Raw genomic sequence first — 19805 nt, 5'->3', positions numbered from 1 at the left:
GATTCAGTGGAGTTTGTTTTCAGCTTGTTAAACTAACATAAACACAGAGAGACAATCCACATTCAAGCTTTGGATGAACAGATACAGATTTTTTTCCCCTCCTATCCTGATAATTTAATTGTTAAGTTTGCTCCTGGTAAAGAAGCAGCTGTAGCTCATTACTGCTTGACGGGAAAACAGCTTTTTTCCCAGTTTGCCTTTTAGAGAAACTAACTACTGTAAACAAAAAGCTGTTAATAAAACATCTACTCTTCTGAACTGTGTCTGAACTACTTTGTTCTAATCATGAAATGCATGAGTCTGCTGCCTTCCCTGTACATAGCCTGACTATGCCATTTAATACAAACACCAAACCATTAGAAACATGTACTTGCGTAATTGAATTTTGGTTTGTTTACTTGGTGGTGCGAGATAATCAGGATTGCTAAAATCTCATGTATACCTTAATTGTATTTTATTTAATATCTTATAGTGCAGCCTGTTGATAGTGTTTCTGCTGTGTCATTTAACTCGGCACTATAACAGATTATGATCCACTGATTCATCATTATTATGATGAATTGAGCCATGGTTGGTAAATGCCATCCAAACACTGAAGCATGGTGGTGTCTGCATTATGCTGTAGGGATGTTTTTCATTGGCAGAAAAGCGGCTGGCCCAAAGAAGGAAGACTTTTTCAGATTGTACGTAAAGGATCTCGCATTAAAACATCCCTCATAGTTTTCTAAATATTAAATCGTATTTTTTTTCTCAAGATACACTTTGAGAAAATGTAAGATAATTACCCCCAAAGGGCCAATGTTTAGGGTGCTCACTAAAGGTGGCTAGTAATTGGTTACATTTACTCACCCTTTATGGAGTCATTTTACTGCATTCTTTTTACTGTTACTTTAATAATGTTATGAATAAAATTTGGCACTATTCCATCCAATTAGTAAACCAACTAAATGGTTAACAACCTGATTGATTTTATTAGTATTCTTTATTTTACCCAAGGTTGCATTCTGCTGGGCCTTCTGCGACATTTGGAGGTGAATCCAATAAACATCAGAAGACTCACTGAGATGCTTTACTGTTCTAACATGTAGACGTCACCTACTGGAAGAACTGTTTCCTTCTAAATTTGCTTTTTATATTTTATTGATTTTTATTTGTCTTTAAAATACCAAACTATGCACACAACTTTCTATCTGGCCTGTATTATAGCATGGAGTTCAGTAGAGCCTCATGTATTCCTAGTTGATTTGTCTCCATGATGAGGCCACAGAGCGTGAGCTCCTCCACTTGGCTGCTGCTGTACCTGGTTTCAGTAGAAAGCTACCTCTGCAGGAATGCTGTCAGCGCTCTGACTTCTATTTTCAGCCTGTCTTGTTAAAGTGCTTTTTGCTTTTAGCCTTAGTGCTGCAGCTCAGTTCAAGGTTGTCAGCATCTTCTAGCTCAGGCCACTTTATTTAAAATACGGTATTTTTTTTTCTTTTGCAAAGGGTATAAGAAAACATTTTAATTTTTTTGAGATACTTAAGCTCCTCTCCACCAGACAGTGAACATTCATACTCTGCTAAATCCAAACTTTAGGTGAAATGGCAAAAAAAAAAAAGTCAAAACCTGGACCAAAGTTTTGTGTAGCTTTAAATTTATTGCTTGCATATACAATGAGGAATGAATACATTTTCCAAAACATCAACACGACAAAGACGCACAAGTATCTGGATATGGACACTACCTTGGCAGCTCATGTTAATAAACTTGTTGGACACACCTATGTTTAAGGTGAGGGAAATAAATTCCCTGCTGCTGCAGAGAACAGTTATTCTGTTGCTTTTTGACAGTGTTAAGGCACCGCTCACAAACCACAGTAAAGCAGCTTCAGAGGTGGGGTGAGGTGAAAAAAAAACATTTCCGTTCACAGCAGACGCTGCAAGAGGAAACCTGTGAAAGAAACCTCAAGCTCAACAAACTGACAGTGAGAATCCAAAATGCTTCAGTCCTTCCGTGGCAATGGGAAAATAAAAAAAGAAGGTGGGTGAGTCATTAAAAAAACAGGAAGCTTGTGAGTGTGTGTAATGCAAAGGAAACTTGATTAAAAGGTGGCCATTGCACTTAGCTGGTGTAAAAATAGCTGTTTATATATTGCTCACATCAAAAAAAATAAAAGAAACATCTGATAGATGCAGGATGTTATAGATGATTTCTGCAGATGTCCTTCAGGCTTTGCGCTGTCTTACTGAAGCATTTTCCTCTGCTGCATTATCTTCACCCTGGGATCTGAGGCAAGACAATAATTATTATTAAAAAAGACATAAAAAAAAAACAAATATGTGAAGAATATTTTATGGAACTCACTGTGTGTTCTTTGGATCAGAATTAGGGCCATTAGCTGCAAGAAAATTGTTTTAAATTATTCCCCATAAAACAGCCAGTAGATAAATGTTACTGATGATTAAATACGTCCATTAAATGGATAAATACTTAACAAAATGAACATTAAAAAATGTTTAATGTAAAGATGTGTAAAAAGCATCAAGGTACATCTATATTACCGTATTTGTGTCACTTATTGTCACACAAAAAGGTTTAGTAAATCCTCTTTTAAATTTGAGTATTTTAATTTAGTGCAGGTAAAAAAAAAAGTTGCTGTATTTATTTTTTCAAATTCGTCATTGCCCGTTTGTTTTTTGAAGCCTTGTTGTCTTGAGAAACTTTTCTGAAGTATTAGCATTTTTGGAGAGCACATCTGGTTTTTATCTGGAATATCTTGGTATAAGAGTCTTTGATGCCATTAATGTGGGCAGAGTCTAAATGTTCTTGGAAAGAGATTCAATCCCACAGCATCACAGATCATCCTCTGTATATTACAGTGGGCATGAGGTGATTTTCAACACATTCTTCCTTGTTCCATCCAAAGCAAACGTCATTCAAGTGTTTAGATGTGATCCCATCTAACCAAAGCAGAACTCAAAGTATTGGTAGACTGCATGATTTACTAACTTGTATTTCCATCTGTGGATATACGTTTAAGCAATCAAATGCCAGCCAACCCTTTACAGATGCATTGGAAAAAGAGTAAAGAGGAACACACTTACATACCTTCTGTTTCCTTTTTCTTAGCATGACTCCTCTCATAGATGAGAATTGCAGCGACCAGGATGACAACTTCAACCAAGATGCTTAGGAACGGCTTCAATGGTTCCATGATAGTGATTACCTTCAGTAGAAAAGCATCATGGGATTATGTGTTTTAGAGTCTTTGCTATACTACATTTTCCACAGTTATTTCAAAGATGCTTCAGATAATATGGAATCTGAAATTAAAGTGGAAGTTAAAACATTAAATCATAACTACAAGCTGGGATCAATGTGACATAATTTCCACCAATTGCTTATATTTGTTATCATTTATTTTATTAGCAATATTCCCGAATTAGAATATTGGAGTCTTAGATGCTCTTATTTTTTTTATAAGGTGGGAAGGTTTGGAAACCAGACCCATACCGAAGCCAACTTGCTTGAAATAATACTAGGACAATTTGTCATGGTTTTCTTAATTAAAATGAGCATAACAGATATATGAATTTGAAAAAGTTTGTGGGTGGGGGGTGGACAATTTGCAATCATGGACGGTACCATGAAATAATTTTTATAACTAAACACTAATTTTATTCAAAAAAACATTTAACAAATTAATTTCAGGCTTGTCGAAATAACAGGAAAAAACATTTGTCAATTAAAAATATTGTTCAATTTTAACAGTTATCTAAAATATATGCTTAAATCAGCCCAGAAATTGGGTCATTATTGGGTTATTTCGTTTTTTAAATTTTATTTTGTTGTCAGTTCTGAGGTACCGGTATTAGGAAAAATGTTAGCAGTTCTTGGGGAAAAAAAGTTGTCAGGAAAAAGGTTTTCTGTTCTCAGCTTTCAGAAAACATTGGAGTTTTTTTGTTAATTTAGTGAAATTTGTACCAATTAAGCAAATTTTTGAGTTTAACAAAGTGACATTCTCGTCTAAAAACAACTTCAGTATTTATTTGGGGTCTTATAAAACAAAATATATAGATTTTCTAACTACAAATTTTGAAATCGTCGTCCATTTCTCTCTGAGCTGACCAATTAATGTTGGCCCGCAATAACTTATGGGGAATGGAGGATCACGTAGGATACTTTGCTCTGGACCAAACATGCCAGCATGTTTAAAAAAAAGAGCTCCAACATTTCCTAACACCTGAGAACTGACAACATTTTTCCTAAGGACTAAGAACCTGTCAGATAATCAGAAAATAAGAAAATTGTGAGATTATCTTATCAAAATACACACATATATATATATATATATATATATATATATATATATATATATATATTTGTAAAATTTTACAATTTCCTGTTATCAGAAGAAGTCTAAATGTATTTTCTCTTAATACTTAAGTTTACTGTTTGTTAAGGTCCAGTTTAGTGCAGATTATGCAGTTTTCAATCGGTATCGAAATTCTCTGCTGCGACGGACATTTCTGGAGATGTGAAAAAAAATGATGAATTTGAAATGCAGTGATACAGGGAAAAAAATGTCTATAGACATGTTTTCTACCTGTTTTTTTATTATTATTATTCAAGTTTATGTAGAATTTCTGCAGTCATTTGTGCTCAAACTCTTACCAATGTAATAAGCAGCAAGATTACTTTGCTGAAAGGTGAAGTGGTTGAAAAACAATGAAAACTTTTTTTTTTTTTAAACAAAGTAACTCCATCAAATACAGCTCAGTGTTTCTGATGCTGACCTTCAGCTCCACGCTGCTCATGCTGGTGCTGATGTTATACACGGCGCCGCAGTAGTACAGGCCGGAGTCGGCTTCGCTCACATTCTTCACCTTCAGCTTGGTCTTCCAGTTGTCATTGCTGATGAGGTAGCGGTGAGGCTCTGTGGCCTCAGATATCTCCTCCTGCAGGACAAAAGCACACAACATTAGTTATAGCAGTTTTTTATCTTTGAATTCAGGTCAGTGTCATTAAAAACAACTTATATAAGATTAAAATCCCTTAAACTAAACATGTATTTTCAACAGGAAAAACAAAAACAATATCTTTAATATTCATCAGTCGTTTAATGCTTGCTGGTATCAAGTCTTACCAGTTACAGTAACATAATGGGCTATTTGGTCCTATATAAATAGACAGTAAAAGGGTTAATTGTTTAAGAAGACAGTATAGAAATAATAGGTTATTGCTGTGAGAAATATCAAATCTTACTGGGAAAAACATTTGAGAAAAACTGAAACTGTTTGTCTAAACTCTACTCAGCTATAGAGGAAAGTTGACTTTAAAGCAGAGTAAAACCTTACATTTTCCAGTTTTTTCCCTTAAAGCATTACCACTAACCTGTGAGGCCTTCCTCACCTTATGAGTCCCGTTGTTCTTATACCAGTTCCAAGTGTTTGGTTTAGGTTTGGTTTCCTCCATCTTACATGTCAGCACCACAAAGTCACCCACATAGGAGACAACCGGCTTATCTCTCTTTTCTCCGACCTGAGGAGCTGTGAGACAGACCAGAGACAGTGCTGTCATTCATATCTGCAAACCTGCAGCAGCAATCTGATTGGAGCAGAGCTCTGAGCAGGTGCAGGCGGCATGTTTAATGTGCATCAAGCAGGAGGAATCTGTACCTGAGAGAATAAACTCTAGCTCTGCTTCATTTCCAAACACACACGTGTAATTTCCAAGGCTTTCCTGATTTACAATGCTGAACCTGAAAGATAGAGAGAGATGGATGAGACAACAAAAAAGCAAAATAAACGCTGATCTCATTTCATAATTTTCTCCAAAATATGACTGATTTGAAGTGATGATATTCTAAGACATTTCTTAAAACTTTAATGTGGAGATAATAGCAAAAAGAATAAACTAAGTCTATACTGGACCCCATATGATGAGATCAAAAAGGTAACAATAGGGTTGACCATTGATCAAGTAATCAAAAGCAGAGCTGCCATCAAAAAGGAAATGGACCTATATCAAATTATAATATATGAACTGTATTGTTTTAACCATATATTTTTGACATTTTTACAAAATAAAGTCACATTATTACATTTCACATTAATAAAATATGACATTTATATTGTATGAACCAAATCATTTACTGTGTAAAGGTCAAAAATATGTTAGGGCAATGCTTTCTACAGTTTCCTTTTCAGAAATGCTATGAGTTGCTCCATCTATACATCTTCAAAAGGAGAAGTCCATGTGCTGCAGTCATTTAGGGTCATTTCTGAAAAGTTTTGTCTTTGCTCAAACCTGTATGGGTTCAGATATTACAGCAGTTAAAGTGGTGAAGTTTTTATAATGACTCATCAGAATCTCTCTACCATTAGGTCTCTGTGCAGATATATCTTATCCATTTCAAATCAAAATATGAAATTACTTCTTTTTTTAAAGGTATTCTGATTTAAAATCGACTGCAGGATCAACTTGTTATATTTAATTGCAGTAAATGGTTTTCCTTGTGTGTGTGTTTTTTCTGTGAATTTTCTTTAAAATTAATTTTCTCCACACCTGCTTAGTAGGGGTGTGGAAAAAAATAGTTTTGGTGATATATTGTGATTTTCGGATGCCCGATATAATATTGACCTTTCAGTTCCTTGTATCGATTTTTAAAAAACTACAAATTTTTACCTAGAACAATGAGGGAAATCTCTGCACTACCACTCTGGCAGATAGCCCTAGCCCTTTTACTGTGCGGTGCAGAGCCATATCTGTAGTTGAGGCTGCCCAGTGGATGCACAATGGATACCAAAATAACTACATCCTCAATATCTTCTGATGAACTTATACAGCACTTGCTTTTTTATCTATATATTTAATTTTGATAGTAGGGAAAAATATCGCAATATATAATGATATAGTAATATCATGATAATATAGCATAGCGACCCAGGTATCGTGACACATATCGTATTGCAACCCCCATGCAAATACTCAATCCTACTACTTAGTGTCAGTCACTTCCTTTAAGCAAAATTCCTTGGTTCCAATTTCAAGGTTAGGGACCCCTTACATAATAAATCTTGCTTCTGATAAACTTCCTGGCCTCTTTAAGGTACGGTTTGAGCTGAGATTACAACAGTGGCTTAAAACCACACAAAATGAGCAGGTGTGAATACAACAGATGTGAAGCTGGATTCAGACCAAAGTAAGGCACCCTGTTCTTTATTCTTTTTGGTTAATTCTGATGATGAAAGCAGGTGACTGTTCGGATCTTGCTACCTTTTTTCCCTAATCTCATAGGTTAAAGGTATGTTTTAGCACTGGGTAACAAAAGCTATGTTTTAGGCTGAGATAGACCAGAAAATTACACTTTCAAAAACACATCTCTTTTTATCAGTTGGGATAATAATTTGACTTTTATTCTCTGTTAATTAAAGTAATTATAGATTAGAAATAGTGCAGTATTTTTGCATTGTTGTTTATTTTGCTAAAGATAAAAGAAGGAAGATATTAAATAGATTATGCTGTGGTTAACAATAAATTCAAATCCCAATCACAAAAAACACTGGTTTTATTTGTGTTTACTGAACTTTTTAATTTTATTAATTTAAAAGAAAAGCAGAAAAAAGTACATTCCAGCACAGTTTGAATGAAGAGAAACAGAGTGAAGAATAAGTTTTATTTTTTCTTCCTCTTTTTGCAAAAGAAAAATAAAAACATAATTTATCATAATTCAAATGAAGTGTGGTAACTTCATTTAACTTAAATATATTTAATGTTAAACATTGTCACAAACCATTAAATCATTCCATAGTTACTAAGAACACATAATACAATTTTTTAAATATTTTAAGTTACCTTGATTCTTTAATTTCCTTGTTGAGGTTGTTCCATAATTGTGCACCATTTACAGAGATACTCTGTTCTTTTATCTCAATCTTTTATCCACACTGTCCACACAGTACTTTTGTACTTATTGAACATTAAAAATATTAAATAAATAAAAATATCCCTGAGGCTAAATCATGACACAGAATTAAATCCATTTTGATTGATGAGACATTTTCTCTGTCACTGATCTGTACTATTATCAACTTTATAATGTTTTTAGGTAAGTATGCATTACTTTGAAACTCAGTTTTAACTTTAAACGTTTTTTTTTTTATCAAAAAAGATCATTTTCATTCTTGTAGTCTACAGTCTGATCTGTATATTGTAAGAATCTTGGGTGTTTTTAGTTGCACCGTGATGACCATATTATCAAAAATATGTGATATAATAGTGTTGACAAATGACTCATATAATAGTGTATTGATGGAACAATAAAGTGATGTAGCTTGCTCTATGGATGCTCTATGCAGCTTACGTTTGCTTGAGTTTGTACTGCTGGTTCTCCAGGTTCACTGTGACTCGGCTGTCCTGAATTTCCACCCCATCTTTCCTCCAGTAACCGGTGATGTTGAGCTGTTTCTTCTGGTTTCCAGTCCAGATACACTCCAGAGACAGATTGACAGGATTCTGCAGTTCAACTCTCTCAGCTTTATTCTCACCTAAGTGGCACCAAGGGGGAAATATATGATTGGAATATAAAATATAGTGATTATCATTAAAAGATAATTAAAATCATTATGAGATGTTAACCTTTGAGGACAACGCTCCTGGTGTCCATTTGCAGGGGGTTGATGGGAACCAGTGGCGGTGTTGTTGGACCTACAGTTTCTGTTGGTAGAATCAATCAGGTTATAGAACTACGTCAATCAGCTTCAACTATATTCAGTGACATAAAACCTGACTGAAGGAAAATGGTTGCTTTAATTAGGTGTGTTTATTTATATGTTTCTGTTGTAAATAGGTTCAAGATCCCTTTATCTAATATGCTGACTTCTAGAAAACCTGGGGTCATTACAGGATCAGTGGAAGCAGTCTGCTTTTCCACATGCTGTATGTCTAAAGTAGAGTGGCCTTTATTAGCAAAGTACACAGGCAGGAAATGCATGATATTCCTAATAGCTGAGCCACATTTTATGGGGATAGGGGAGCTCTATTTCCCTTCCCTTTAGGTGGCAAAGCGGACCACCCTGTTGAGTTTTCCCCTGTTTAAAGGCTTTTTCTTTTGGGATTGTTCCCTCCTTTCTATCCCCCTCCATATTCCCTGTTTGGCTTATTTGTGTTTTGGTTTGTTTTTCTTTTTTGGTTCTTAGAGCCCAGGAGGGAATCTGGAATCCGCCCTTAGTGGCGGTTCTATCATGATTTTGGCGCTGATGGCTGGCTTGATTGCCCATTTCATTAACCTGTCTAACGTTGCCCTGTTTCTCTCCACTGCTCATCTGATCCACCTGCTCCTACTTCAACTTAAACTCCTTGGTCCGAGCCATCAGTGCCAGATTATTCTTAAGCCTTTGCTGTTGAGAGTTCACTAGAGTTTTTATAGTGTTCTGATTTCCTGATGTGTTTCTGTATTTGGACCTTTAAGCCTGCCTTCCCCTGTATGATCAATTTGTCTGGCCTGTCTTCGGACTCCTGATGGATTCTTCTGTGGACTGAACCTGGATCTGCCTCTTGACTTTGCCCTGTGGATTATCCTGACTTCCTCCTTTCAGCTCGGCAGTCTTCTAGGCTTCAGCGTCTGGAACTCTATAGCAGCGTCCGATGGAATCGTCCTCCTTCTTTTGACACGGACTGAACTTTCAAACCAGGTTAGTGTCTCATGCACTCATAATCATCCTCTGTCAGATTATTGTGGTCAGTAACGTGTGTTTCTCTCTTATAGATGTTCTTGCTATAGATGCCCTAGCCGCTGATACCGTGGACCCACAGCCTGCTTGTCTAAATAAATGATTTTTAAGTTATTCTACTGTCTGTTTTGTCTGAATTCTGGGTCCTTCTGTTCTGAGTTGGTGCAACATGTTACTATCTTGAAGCTGAAAAACAAAGGTGTCCTCTCTATAATTTGCTTGGTAGCACCTTCCAAATAATAATATATATATCATTTTTTTAAATTAAATTGTACTGGTAATTTCTGCCATTGTTAACGAAGTGTATGGGAAAACTCATCATAATTGTACTTCAGTGTTATTTTCCATAGGTGCTGGAATATAGATTTTTTTTGTGTGTGTCTGTTTGCACCATTTCTTATTTTTATTGACTTTACTTAAGGTATTTTAATGTTGGTTAGTTCATTCCGTTGATTCTGCTTTGGTTTTGCCCCTTTTTGTAAGTTTTTTTTTTTTTTCTTTTTAACACTGGTCATTTTTTTATTTTCTTCCCAGTTGTTTCCCTTGTGTTTCACTTTAGTTCCATTCATTTTTACACCATCCTGAGCTCCCCTGCTGTCATTCTGCAACAGCTGCTCTAAATTACCTCTTATCAGCCCATCTGGTTCCTTTGTCATCATCCACCCCTGTCTCACTGTTCACTACTGGATTCTTCCATTTAGCAGTCTCATGCTCCTGTTCAGGTTAAATCCTCACTACCTGTACACTAAGCTTTTTTGCTAAATAACAGTTGCTACTATATCTGCATTTTGATCCTTTTCTAACAAAAAAACAATTCATTTACAGCATTTAGCATTGCTGTCACTTTTCTGCATTGTTCTCATCCTGATACATTTATTTAAGCTGTGTTCTGAATTGAGACTTCACCATTAATTTATCTTTAATTTGTCATATATCTGCTGCTGTGTTTAAACTCATTGTTGTACATTTACTCTGTTTCAACCAAGCGACAGGGGTTTGGGTTTATAGCCTGCAAGGGTGGCAAAGCCAAGAAGCCAAAATCATGGAAATATCCTCATGTTGGTGCTCTTGTGGATTAATCCAATCTGACTTTGCTAAACTGACTTCAAATATCCTACAGTGTTTTCTTCTTGAAGGATTAGCAAAGGGTTCCCTCTTATAATTTCTTAACTGTAAGGTTTAGATCATTTGTACTTAGTTTTCCACATCTGGCTTTTCCATTCCAGATGAATTTCTGTTCAAAGAATGAAAAAAGTTATGAAAACAATTTAAGAATTTTCTTTATCTTTAGCAAAATAAACAATTTTTGTTCATTTTATTTTCTTATATGTAAATTCATAGAATTGAAATGTTCTTTTATTTAATCTTCCGTAACTGTAGAGACTCGGTGTCAGGAAACCACATGTTGACCTCGAAGTCCAAACATTTTACTGGTGCAAGCGGAGAGATTTATGTAACAAGTAAAACATTATTTTCAACATCACTGCAGGTTGAGCCACAGGTGGGCGTATATTTCTGGTTATTAAATCTCCTCCCCATGGGCCAACAAATTAGGTCAAATTTATAGTCTTTATGTATAGTATAAGGCCTCAACATTTCGGGACATTGACACATTTTCTGTTGCAAATGCACAAAAGCAAGGATTTTTCAGTAACACCTGACCTAAAGCTTTATTCTAGTGTAGCAAGGTCAAAAATAACAACTCTGTAACTACTTGATTTGCTGAAGGAAGGTTGTGAGTTACTAGCAACCTGTCCATGGTGTATCCAGCCTTGAGACTTTTATCAAATTAGACATTTAAATCAATCATTTTATCAAACATTTGTTATCTAGGAAGCTGTCGGTGTGAACATGCACTTTAGCATGGATAAGAAATTGGAGAGATTTTTTATTGTTTTTTTTGCAGTTTTGTCATGCTTTAGGGTTTCCAGTATTCAAACTAATTTTATTGTTAGACAAAAAAAAACCTGAGTAAATACGGAAGGCAGTTTTAAAAGGATGATTTAATTCAGTAGAGCAAAACACAACCCAGAGCTACACTGTGGAGTAGTTTGGATGAGAATGAGCAGCCACTATGGGTTGCATCCCATTATCTCTATCAGATTTAGGTCTATTCTCAGACTTGGCCAATCCAAAACCTTTATTTATTCATCTTTAGTTATGTTAGGGTGGACTTGCAGGTGGGCTTTAGATTAGAATCTCTCACGCTTATCAGTTTTTGAACCACAAAATGGTGGTCATTGATGACTCAACTGCATTGGTTCAACACTTTGAAATTCTTACTTTTTTTACTCATAAAAACATACTTTATGATATGAGTTAATTAAGATAAAGAAAAATATAGCAGATTCAATCCATTTTTAAATTTCAATAATTCCAGCTGTGGTTCAAATATTGTAAGTGGTACAATGGACAGACCTTCCAAAACTAAAACTTTGATGATAAACCTTATAACACTGCATACTGCCAGTTATAAATGGATAAAAAGGTATTGGCCTTCCAGATTGATTTATGTCAGTTATTTAATTCTATTGCTTTTAAACCTTCATATGGAACATCCATTGCAGAACAAAACCAAATACAAAAGCTTTGACAATTTAATTACCACAGATTTGTATTAAGTGTTAGGGTATTTTTAGTGAATCTCAGTGTAAGGGGCTGAGTCAGAAGGCATGAGGAGTCACAGGTTTTATTAGAAAAGCATCTTTTTTATTTCAACCCTGAAGAAGTTACATTAAAAAAACAACACTGAGCTCATAAAAGAGGTAAAAGAAACAGAATTAAACCAGGCAACAATGTAAACTACCCAACTGAGCGCTCAAACAACACATAACTGAGGTCCATACCATGAAGCTCAACCTAGCAGTATTACTTCCAGCCTATCCAGTTTAACCAATCCACAACAATGGTGATCCCAATTGGCGGTACCACAACGTTGTCTATCAACTCGCCGACTCATTTCGGTTTGAACTGATCATGAATCTGTAAACACGCACGTATAAAGGGGCGGGTTCAAGGTAACAGACCAATCACAATAATTAGCGCAGAAGGGAGAGTGGCGTGCTTCTCCTGTGAGGAAGAAAAACTCATCTTACAGAAATAGTAGTTTCACTGAAAAGTCAAACACAGTGGCTGCATCGAAGAGACGCCAAATGGAGGGCCATTGCTGACTGTGCAAATGCACAAGTTACAGAGAGACTGCATCCCAATTACTGTAATGGATAATAATCTCGTTTCCCTCTGGAGTGAATAGGATGTTGGTAGTTGATAAAAATAAAACACTAAAACATAATTTATTTTGATTAGTCTAAGCTGGAAGCTGATGCCATAACTTTCGGTATCATATTAATACAAGAAGTGATAAGTCAGAATGAAATCCTCCATATAGCGGGTGAAAAAAGTATTGAATACACCACCATTTTTCTCAGTGAATATATTCCTAGAGATGCTATTGACATTCCATTTTCACCAAATGTCTGTAACAATCCATGCAATTCACACATACAAACCATGGATGTCTAGAGATTAAGTTATGTGTAATAATGTAAAATGACAGAGGGAATGAGTATTGAACACATCTACTGAAATGTATTTATACTTTACATAAAAGCCTTTGTTGGCAATGACAGCTTGAAGATGCCTCCTGTCAGGAGAAATTAATGGCATTCATTGCTCAGGTGTGATTTTGGCCCATTCTTCCACACAGTCATCAAATCTTGAAGGTTTTGTGGGCCTCTTCTATGAACTCTGATCTTTAGTTCTTTCCATATACCCTCTGTTGGATTCAAGTTAGGTGATATCCTGGAATATTCCAGCAGCTTTATTTTCTTTCTCTGAAATCAATAGAGAGCTTCCTTGGCTGTGCTTGGGGTGGTTGTCTTGGTGAAATGTCCAACCACGTTTCATCTTCATCATCCTTATAGATGGCAGCAGATTTTTATCAAGAATGTCACTGTACAATTTTCCAATCAATCCTCCTTCAATTATATGACGTTTGCCATATGCTGAAAAACAGCCCCACGCCATGATGTCCCCCCTCCAAATTCACTGTTAGTATGATGTTTTTGGTTCTTGGACAAGTACTCTAGTAGTTCTTTTCACTTCTCCGTGAGAAATCTTGCAAGGAGCACTTGGTCGTGGTCAGTTTATGGTGAAATTATGTTCTTTCCACTTCCAGATTATGGCCCCAATAGTGCTCAGTGGAACATTCAAAAGTTCTGTAACCAATGTAATCATTAATGTTGGGAAGGTCTTTGCTTTTACCCACAATGAGCTGGTTCTTGTGTGATATCAGAGACAGCTTTTATTAGGCCATCATTTGGGACTGAACCAGCTGATATTCAACTGATATTGTTTTGTTTTTACTACGTATGTTATTTTATTGTAATGTCTCGTTCTAACTATATGCTGTTTTTATTGTACGGTTTTGTTTTAACTATGAATTTTGTAGCACTTTGAGATTTTGTTGAAATGTAAAGTGCAATACAAATAAAATGTATTATTATTATTATTATTATTATAATAATAATAATAATTATTATTATTATTATTATTATTCATTTGCAGGATTTCCAGTAGGTGGTGCAGTCCAATTTGTGCATGTGCAGGTGTGCTAAACCCCTGGCTGCCAACTTGGTCATGGGAAATATCCCATAGATCATGGAAAGCTCAGAAAAAAAATTTGGTTTTGATCAAACCAAAGCGAGAATTGACAGGATAAAATACAGAAATGAACTAAATATGCACACTTGAGAATAGAACAAATATAATTAAATCAATCAAAATTGTTGCAAATCAAGATGATGCATTGCGAATGGATGGATGAATAAATAAATGTAAGTGCATAAAAATTAGACTCTTTCAGGTGCGGCCATGTTTTTGAAGTTAAATAAAGAACAAACCTTTATGAAACAAATAAAAGTCAAACATTCCTTCAACCTTGTCCAACTTCAGGACTAAAGTATTGGTCAAGTGCTCCCCTTCAGTCCGCAAAGCCTGCCTTCACATTGAAGGACTGTCTTAACAATCCCTTGGTAGACTGTATCATAAATTTCAATGAATATTGAAGTTTATCCAAGTTTAAGTGTTTGCAATGTGCTAGCAAAAGATGTAACAAAATGGATGCAGTCAGATAAAATTTAATGAAGCAGTGTTAATAAATAGAACTCCTTAAAACACTTTATCAGTTTCAACGGACTTAATCAAAGCTTTGAGAGCACAGCAGAGGATGAACAAAATGGCACCATCATCAAACAGTATTCAGGTCTAAAACTAAAGAATTGGGGGGAGGGGTGCCCATTTCCTACCAGAAGAGTAAATCTACCACTGATCCACTCATCTATTGGAAATAACTCTAACATTGGATACAATTAACACTCATAAGACACCCATAAAATAACACCTAAGGAGTAAAAAAGTCAACTCGGAAATGTTTACATCTGAAAATTGAACACTGAATTGCAGTCTATTACCTGTTTGCTGAATAGGTGACGGACCATAGCAAAAATATCTTTAAACATATTGAAAGAAGACCAATAAAAATGGCCAGTAGAAAAAAAATCAGCTTTCGTTTAAAGGTCGCATTTTTCTGTTTCCTCAGTCCATTTTTGTCTAATGTAATATTTAGTTTGATGATAAAAAAGCAAAAGTAAATAAATTTTAAAAAGTGGTGATTCCTTTTTCACAGCACCATATAACCCAACTAAATCTAACCATTTAAATCGTAAAAGTTTAAATATGTACTTTTTCTTACTTCTTAGTGTTTCAATGTATACATTGTCTACATTTGTTGAAAATAAATATTTGATTTTGGTTTTAGCTGAGTGTTTTGGCATCCTACTGTAGTATTTAACCTCTCTTAGATGACAATAACAGTTTTTTTAAGACAGGGGGAAAAAAAGGATGTCAATCTTAAACATATTTATATTAAAATTTAGCTACAGTTTCCTCCCAAGGTTACAGGAACATTCAGTGACAAACTGAAGAAGAGCAGCAGAGTTTTATCACAACCATAAGAAACAGTGAGATTAAAACCAAAATGTAATTTACTTGAGCTGATGTGTCTGCAGGATGCCATAATCAGGAGGATTTGGATGGGGAGCTGCTTCAATGAGGCTGTCATGGTTGCTGTTCCTCTGTCCTCTATGTGAGAAGGTCTTTCCGTCTGTGCGCTAGCTGCATCGTCTCACTTCTCCTCCCGCCCTTCCTCCTTCCACTGAACAGTGACGCAGCAGTGAGATCACCCTGCATCCTCTGTGGGAGAACACTCCATCCATTATTCAGTCAGACAGGCTACATTGATGCTGCGCTGCACTGCGTTATATCCTGCTGCATTGGTTGTAACAAAAAAAGGCAATTCTGACTTTGGTCAATTCAGTAGGAATGCATGTGCATGTGGACAAAACTGTTACATTAGTCTGTTGCTATTTTTTGCTGGAGTCCTTTTCTGTGAGGTGCTCTGTGGTGTTATCTGAGAGGATCTGGCAGGCAGAAGTAACATGAGCGACCTCCCTTTGTGAGCAGGACAAGAAGAGGGAACTGTTCTCTATTATAAAAGAAAACTAAATAAATCATGTTTATATAAAGAAAATTAGTATTTTAGGCTATAAGAAGATAATTTGGTGGTATATTATTAAGAAAACTCATTTGAACCACATATTGCATTTGTATGTCTATCTTTTTTGATGAAAACCACACATTCCTCTGCACATAATACAGGTAAATGAGTCTAATGTAAGGAAAGAGCACAAGAGCACAGTATTTTATGTCGGTGGTCAATAAAACAGTAATTACAGAGTATTTTAGACACCTGAGTGAAAACTGCATTGACTTAGTTGTATTAAATCAAGATGTACGTTAGATGTTGTAGTGAAAATAATTAGGTCTGAAAGGAAAGATAAATTAAGTTTGTTTGGGCTGGCTCTTGAAGCCCAGACTGAAGCCCAGCTATGTCCAATGTTCATCTTTGATATAAAAAATGCTGCATAAATACTCAATAACCTAAAACTTTAAATTCCCCTAAATTTAGTTATCCACAGATGTCCTTATTTCTTAACCATGCTTGAAATAAGGGAAACAAGAAATAAAATACCTTTAATTTAAAGAAGTGGGGTTCAATCTGGAAACGGCTTCGAAAAATGTGATTTTAATAATGAAATCCGATCATAAAAATGCTAACAGAACTAGAAATACTGTAAAGTTAACAAAAATTGCTAATAGTTAAAAGTTCTGGCTGAGATTTTAGTATCAATAGCAACAATTTCTGTTCAGCATTTCACATCCTCACCAAGCACACCACAAATTGTGAAGTAGGCTGTATCAAAATATAGAAAAATAAACATTTGCTTATACTTCAGTGTGTGAGCTTTCCTTATATTCATATTGCAGATCCTTAATTAATTCATGGAAATAAATATATACATAGCTGAACAACAATACAGCAATTGTTTTCTCAGAATGGTTTGTTTGCTCAAAATGTATTTTTCATGGATTTTATCTTAGTATTCCCTCAGGGGGAAAAAGGCTTACATTTATTACATAGCATTTCTATATATTTTTTTATTTATATTATTTTTAATTTATTCTATATATTGTTTTATTTTGTGTGCAATAAGATACAAGCACATTTTTTAAGTTACTTGATGTATATAAAACCAGGGAAGGTCCAGGGAAGAGGTAAATAGAGCAAGCAAAAAGAAAATTACATTTCAAAAGGATTTGAAATGGAAGTTGAAAAAGAAAATGGAATAAGGTATTATCTTTTTAAATGTGTGATTAGGAAACTTAATTCAGAGATAGGATTTGAAAATACAATTATAAATCCCAGCATTTAATAATGGATTAATAAATTCAGTTTACAATTCCTCTTTAATAATTTAATTTAAAATGTGTAATACGAAAATACATTTTAAATTGGATTTCGGATTGCAATTTTTAAATGGCTTCTTCTTTAGGTCCTATATATACTGTATTACCAGAGTATTTTTTCTTTTTATCTAAAATTAATTAAAATAGTATACTAGAGCCGGGAGTTTGACTTTTTTTTTTACTGCTAGCACCTAGACTGTTTAGAAATAAAGATTATTTTGCAAATCAAAATATAGTTTTTTTTTTTATTAAAGCAGCAGAGTGGATTGTCCCTTTGGCTGATCCAACCTAAAACCAGTTCTGGTACTAAACTGGTTGCAATCTGGTCATTTTCCAGTTGATGGTCAGTGTCCTTTATTTCAGAAAATTAGCTTAAAAGACCTAACTTATATATATCTTTATGACACTCACTCATACCAACACATTTAGACTGGGTGTAACAGAAGCCCGAACTGCTCTAACAATATCTCAATGTGGTTTATGTGTCTCTCTACTCTTCAACAGACTCTGCAGCCTTGATTTCCTATTTAATTTGATCTGTAACCACTGAGCAGATTCAATGTATTGTCTGTGGCTCAGCAGTGTCATCAGAAGGTGACAGCTGTTACTCCCAGATGCGTGTATTTTCCAACCACTTAACTTTCAATTGAAAATGTAAAACCTTCAGTAATGCTTGATTAAGGAAATCTGTAAAAGTGGGGCTTTTCTTCCTCATTTGTGGTTGATCCTTCTTATGAAGGGTGTAAGAGCCTGTTTAAAAATGTTTATAATTATTTGATCCTTTTGAGCAAAACACAGGCAAAAATACATATTTTATTGCTTTTATGTGATAATTCAGTCTCAGAGAAAGCCATGCCATTTTACTAAAGTACATTTAAAAATAAAACCCTTAGGTACGTCTGAATAATATGGAAGACCAGCTCCACCATATTTAAAAATAAAAATGTATTTTTAAATATGTTAGCATTTATTTATGTATTTATTTTTAAACATGGTAGAGCTGTTCCTCCATAGAATAAGGCTTGCTAAAACAAATAATGCTTAGAAATTAAAGGGTATAAAAATGTCCTTTAAACAGCAGCAGAACTAAAGAAACTGAAGCCTGTGTTTCACTGGGGCTGAAGGTGCAGGCTGTTAATGAACACTGTTTGCAGCTCGTTGATATCCTCCGTCGTCTCTATGGGGATGCTGAGTTTACCAGGAGAGCTCAGGAGTCCATCAGACTCGTAGGATTGCTCAAAGCCACATTGGCCAAGTTGGCCGTGGCAGGAGAAGCCGCAGCCTCCCACGGCCCCCTGAGCTTGCTCGCTAATGTCAAGATAGCAATTCTGCGCAGAGAGGCGGTTGTAGTCCTGATGCAACCCCTGGTAGAGGTGATGGTGGCGCTCAGGGCCCGGGCTGTGACAGGGGCTCTGAGACGGGCTGTGGGGCATCATGCAGGTCTGCAGGCAGCTGTTCCGTCGCACGGCCTGGTGGAGGTCCAGTCGGGCGATCAGTGGCTTTCCGATGTTGATGCTTTTGGTCCAGCATATGGGAGGATCATCCTCCATGGCTGCAAAGGTGCCCTGAAGACACACGGTGAAAACCAGCTCCTCCTGTAGCAGGAAGGTTTAACAGAGAAACATTAGTTCAAACAGAATCAGTTAAGACTGACTGTGATTATGCAATGAGTACATTTCTGCACTGTGAGATCAATAAAGTGAATAAATCAATAAAAATAAAGGTAGTGTTATTTAGGGTTTCTGAAAGTGTTGATTGTTTTGAATAGTTAAAAAATAATTAAAACTTAAATTTTAGTTGAGGGGAAAAAGCGGTAATGCAAACCAAGCTCAGTGACATTCCACATGCATTAAGGTATGGACATCATGATCTTCAGTTTCCTTCACACAGAAACTCAGTATTTAGGACATGGATGGCTTTGTTATTTTACCAAACAAGTTACAGATAAAATCATTAAGATAAGTTTGAAACAGTCACAAATAATTCCCATCAGTCCTTTCTCTTAACTGACAATGAATTATTAAAATTGCTGATGAAGATTCCCAGTCATCCAGGTCATAGTCATTCCGTAAAAGTTTAAAAAACAATCCACTGGACTTGGTTTCCAAGATGTTTGAAGATGTTTCACTTCCCCTCCTGGAAGCGTTCTTAATTCAAAGCTGCCTTGCAGCAAGAAGGTTCTGGGTTTGATTCCCGGCCCGGGGTCTTTCTGCGTGGAGCTCCACG

At 35.6% G+C, this 19805-nt stretch overlaps 2 protein-coding genes across 3 annotated transcripts in view; both read right to left on the bottom strand.

The window, feature by feature from the left end:
- Nucleotides 1-1628: 1628 nt before the first annotated feature.
- Nucleotides 1629-15931, bottom strand: emb (embigin). The gene is made up of 9 exons (XM_015375387.1): nt 15762-15931; nt 8620-8697; nt 8345-8528; nt 5658-5740; nt 5392-5528; nt 4776-4937; nt 3088-3205; nt 2344-2377; nt 1629-2265 (listed from the first exon to the last, which is right to left on the bottom strand). The coding sequence occupies exons 1-9, from the start codon at nt 15832-15834 to the stop codon at nt 2205-2207; spliced, it is 930 nt and encodes a 309-aa protein (XP_015230873.1). The 5' UTR covers nt 15835-15931; the 3' UTR covers nt 1629-2204.
- Nucleotides 15932-17736: 1805 nt separating this feature from the next.
- The window catches only part of malt1 (MALT1 paracaspase), a 20214-nt gene continuing 18145 nt past the window's right edge, over nt 17737-19805 (bottom strand). The window contains exon 16 of one of the 2 annotated variants that reach the window (XM_015375369.1): nt 17737-19174. In XM_015375369.1, the coding sequence (XP_015230855.1) occupies nt 18689-19174 (486 nt within the window). In that variant the 3' untranslated portion in view covers nt 17737-18688. The remainder of the gene's footprint in view (nt 19175-19805) is intronic. The other variant, XM_015375368.1, reaches the window with a different exon arrangement.

Source organism: Cyprinodon variegatus, unplaced genomic scaffold, assembly GCF_000732505.1.
Source record: "Cyprinodon variegatus isolate N-32 unplaced genomic scaffold, C_variegatus-1.0 Scaffold118, whole genome shotgun sequence".
NCBI classification, from domain to species: domain Eukaryota; kingdom Metazoa; phylum Chordata; class Actinopteri; order Cyprinodontiformes; family Cyprinodontidae; genus Cyprinodon; species Cyprinodon variegatus.
Note: the sequence above shows the minus strand (reverse complement) of the source record. Positions and strands in the feature narration are given on the sequence as shown.

What these genes read in the sequence shown, in the direction of transcription:
- emb (XM_015375387.1), bottom strand. Translation starts at nt 15,834, where the DNA reads ATGACAGCCTCATTGAAGCAGCTCCCCATCCAAATCCTCCTGATTATG. An exon ending in GCTAGAGTTTATTCTCTCAG is followed by an intron (nt 5,529 to 5,657) that starts GTACAGATTCCT and finishes TCTGTCTCACAG; the next exon opens with CTCCTCAGGTCGGAGAAAAG. An exon ending in TAAGAAAAAGGAAACAGAAG is followed by an intron (nt 2,378 to 3,087) that starts GTATGTAAGTGT and finishes ATTTTCTTGCAG; the next exon opens with CTAATGGCCCTAATTCTGAT.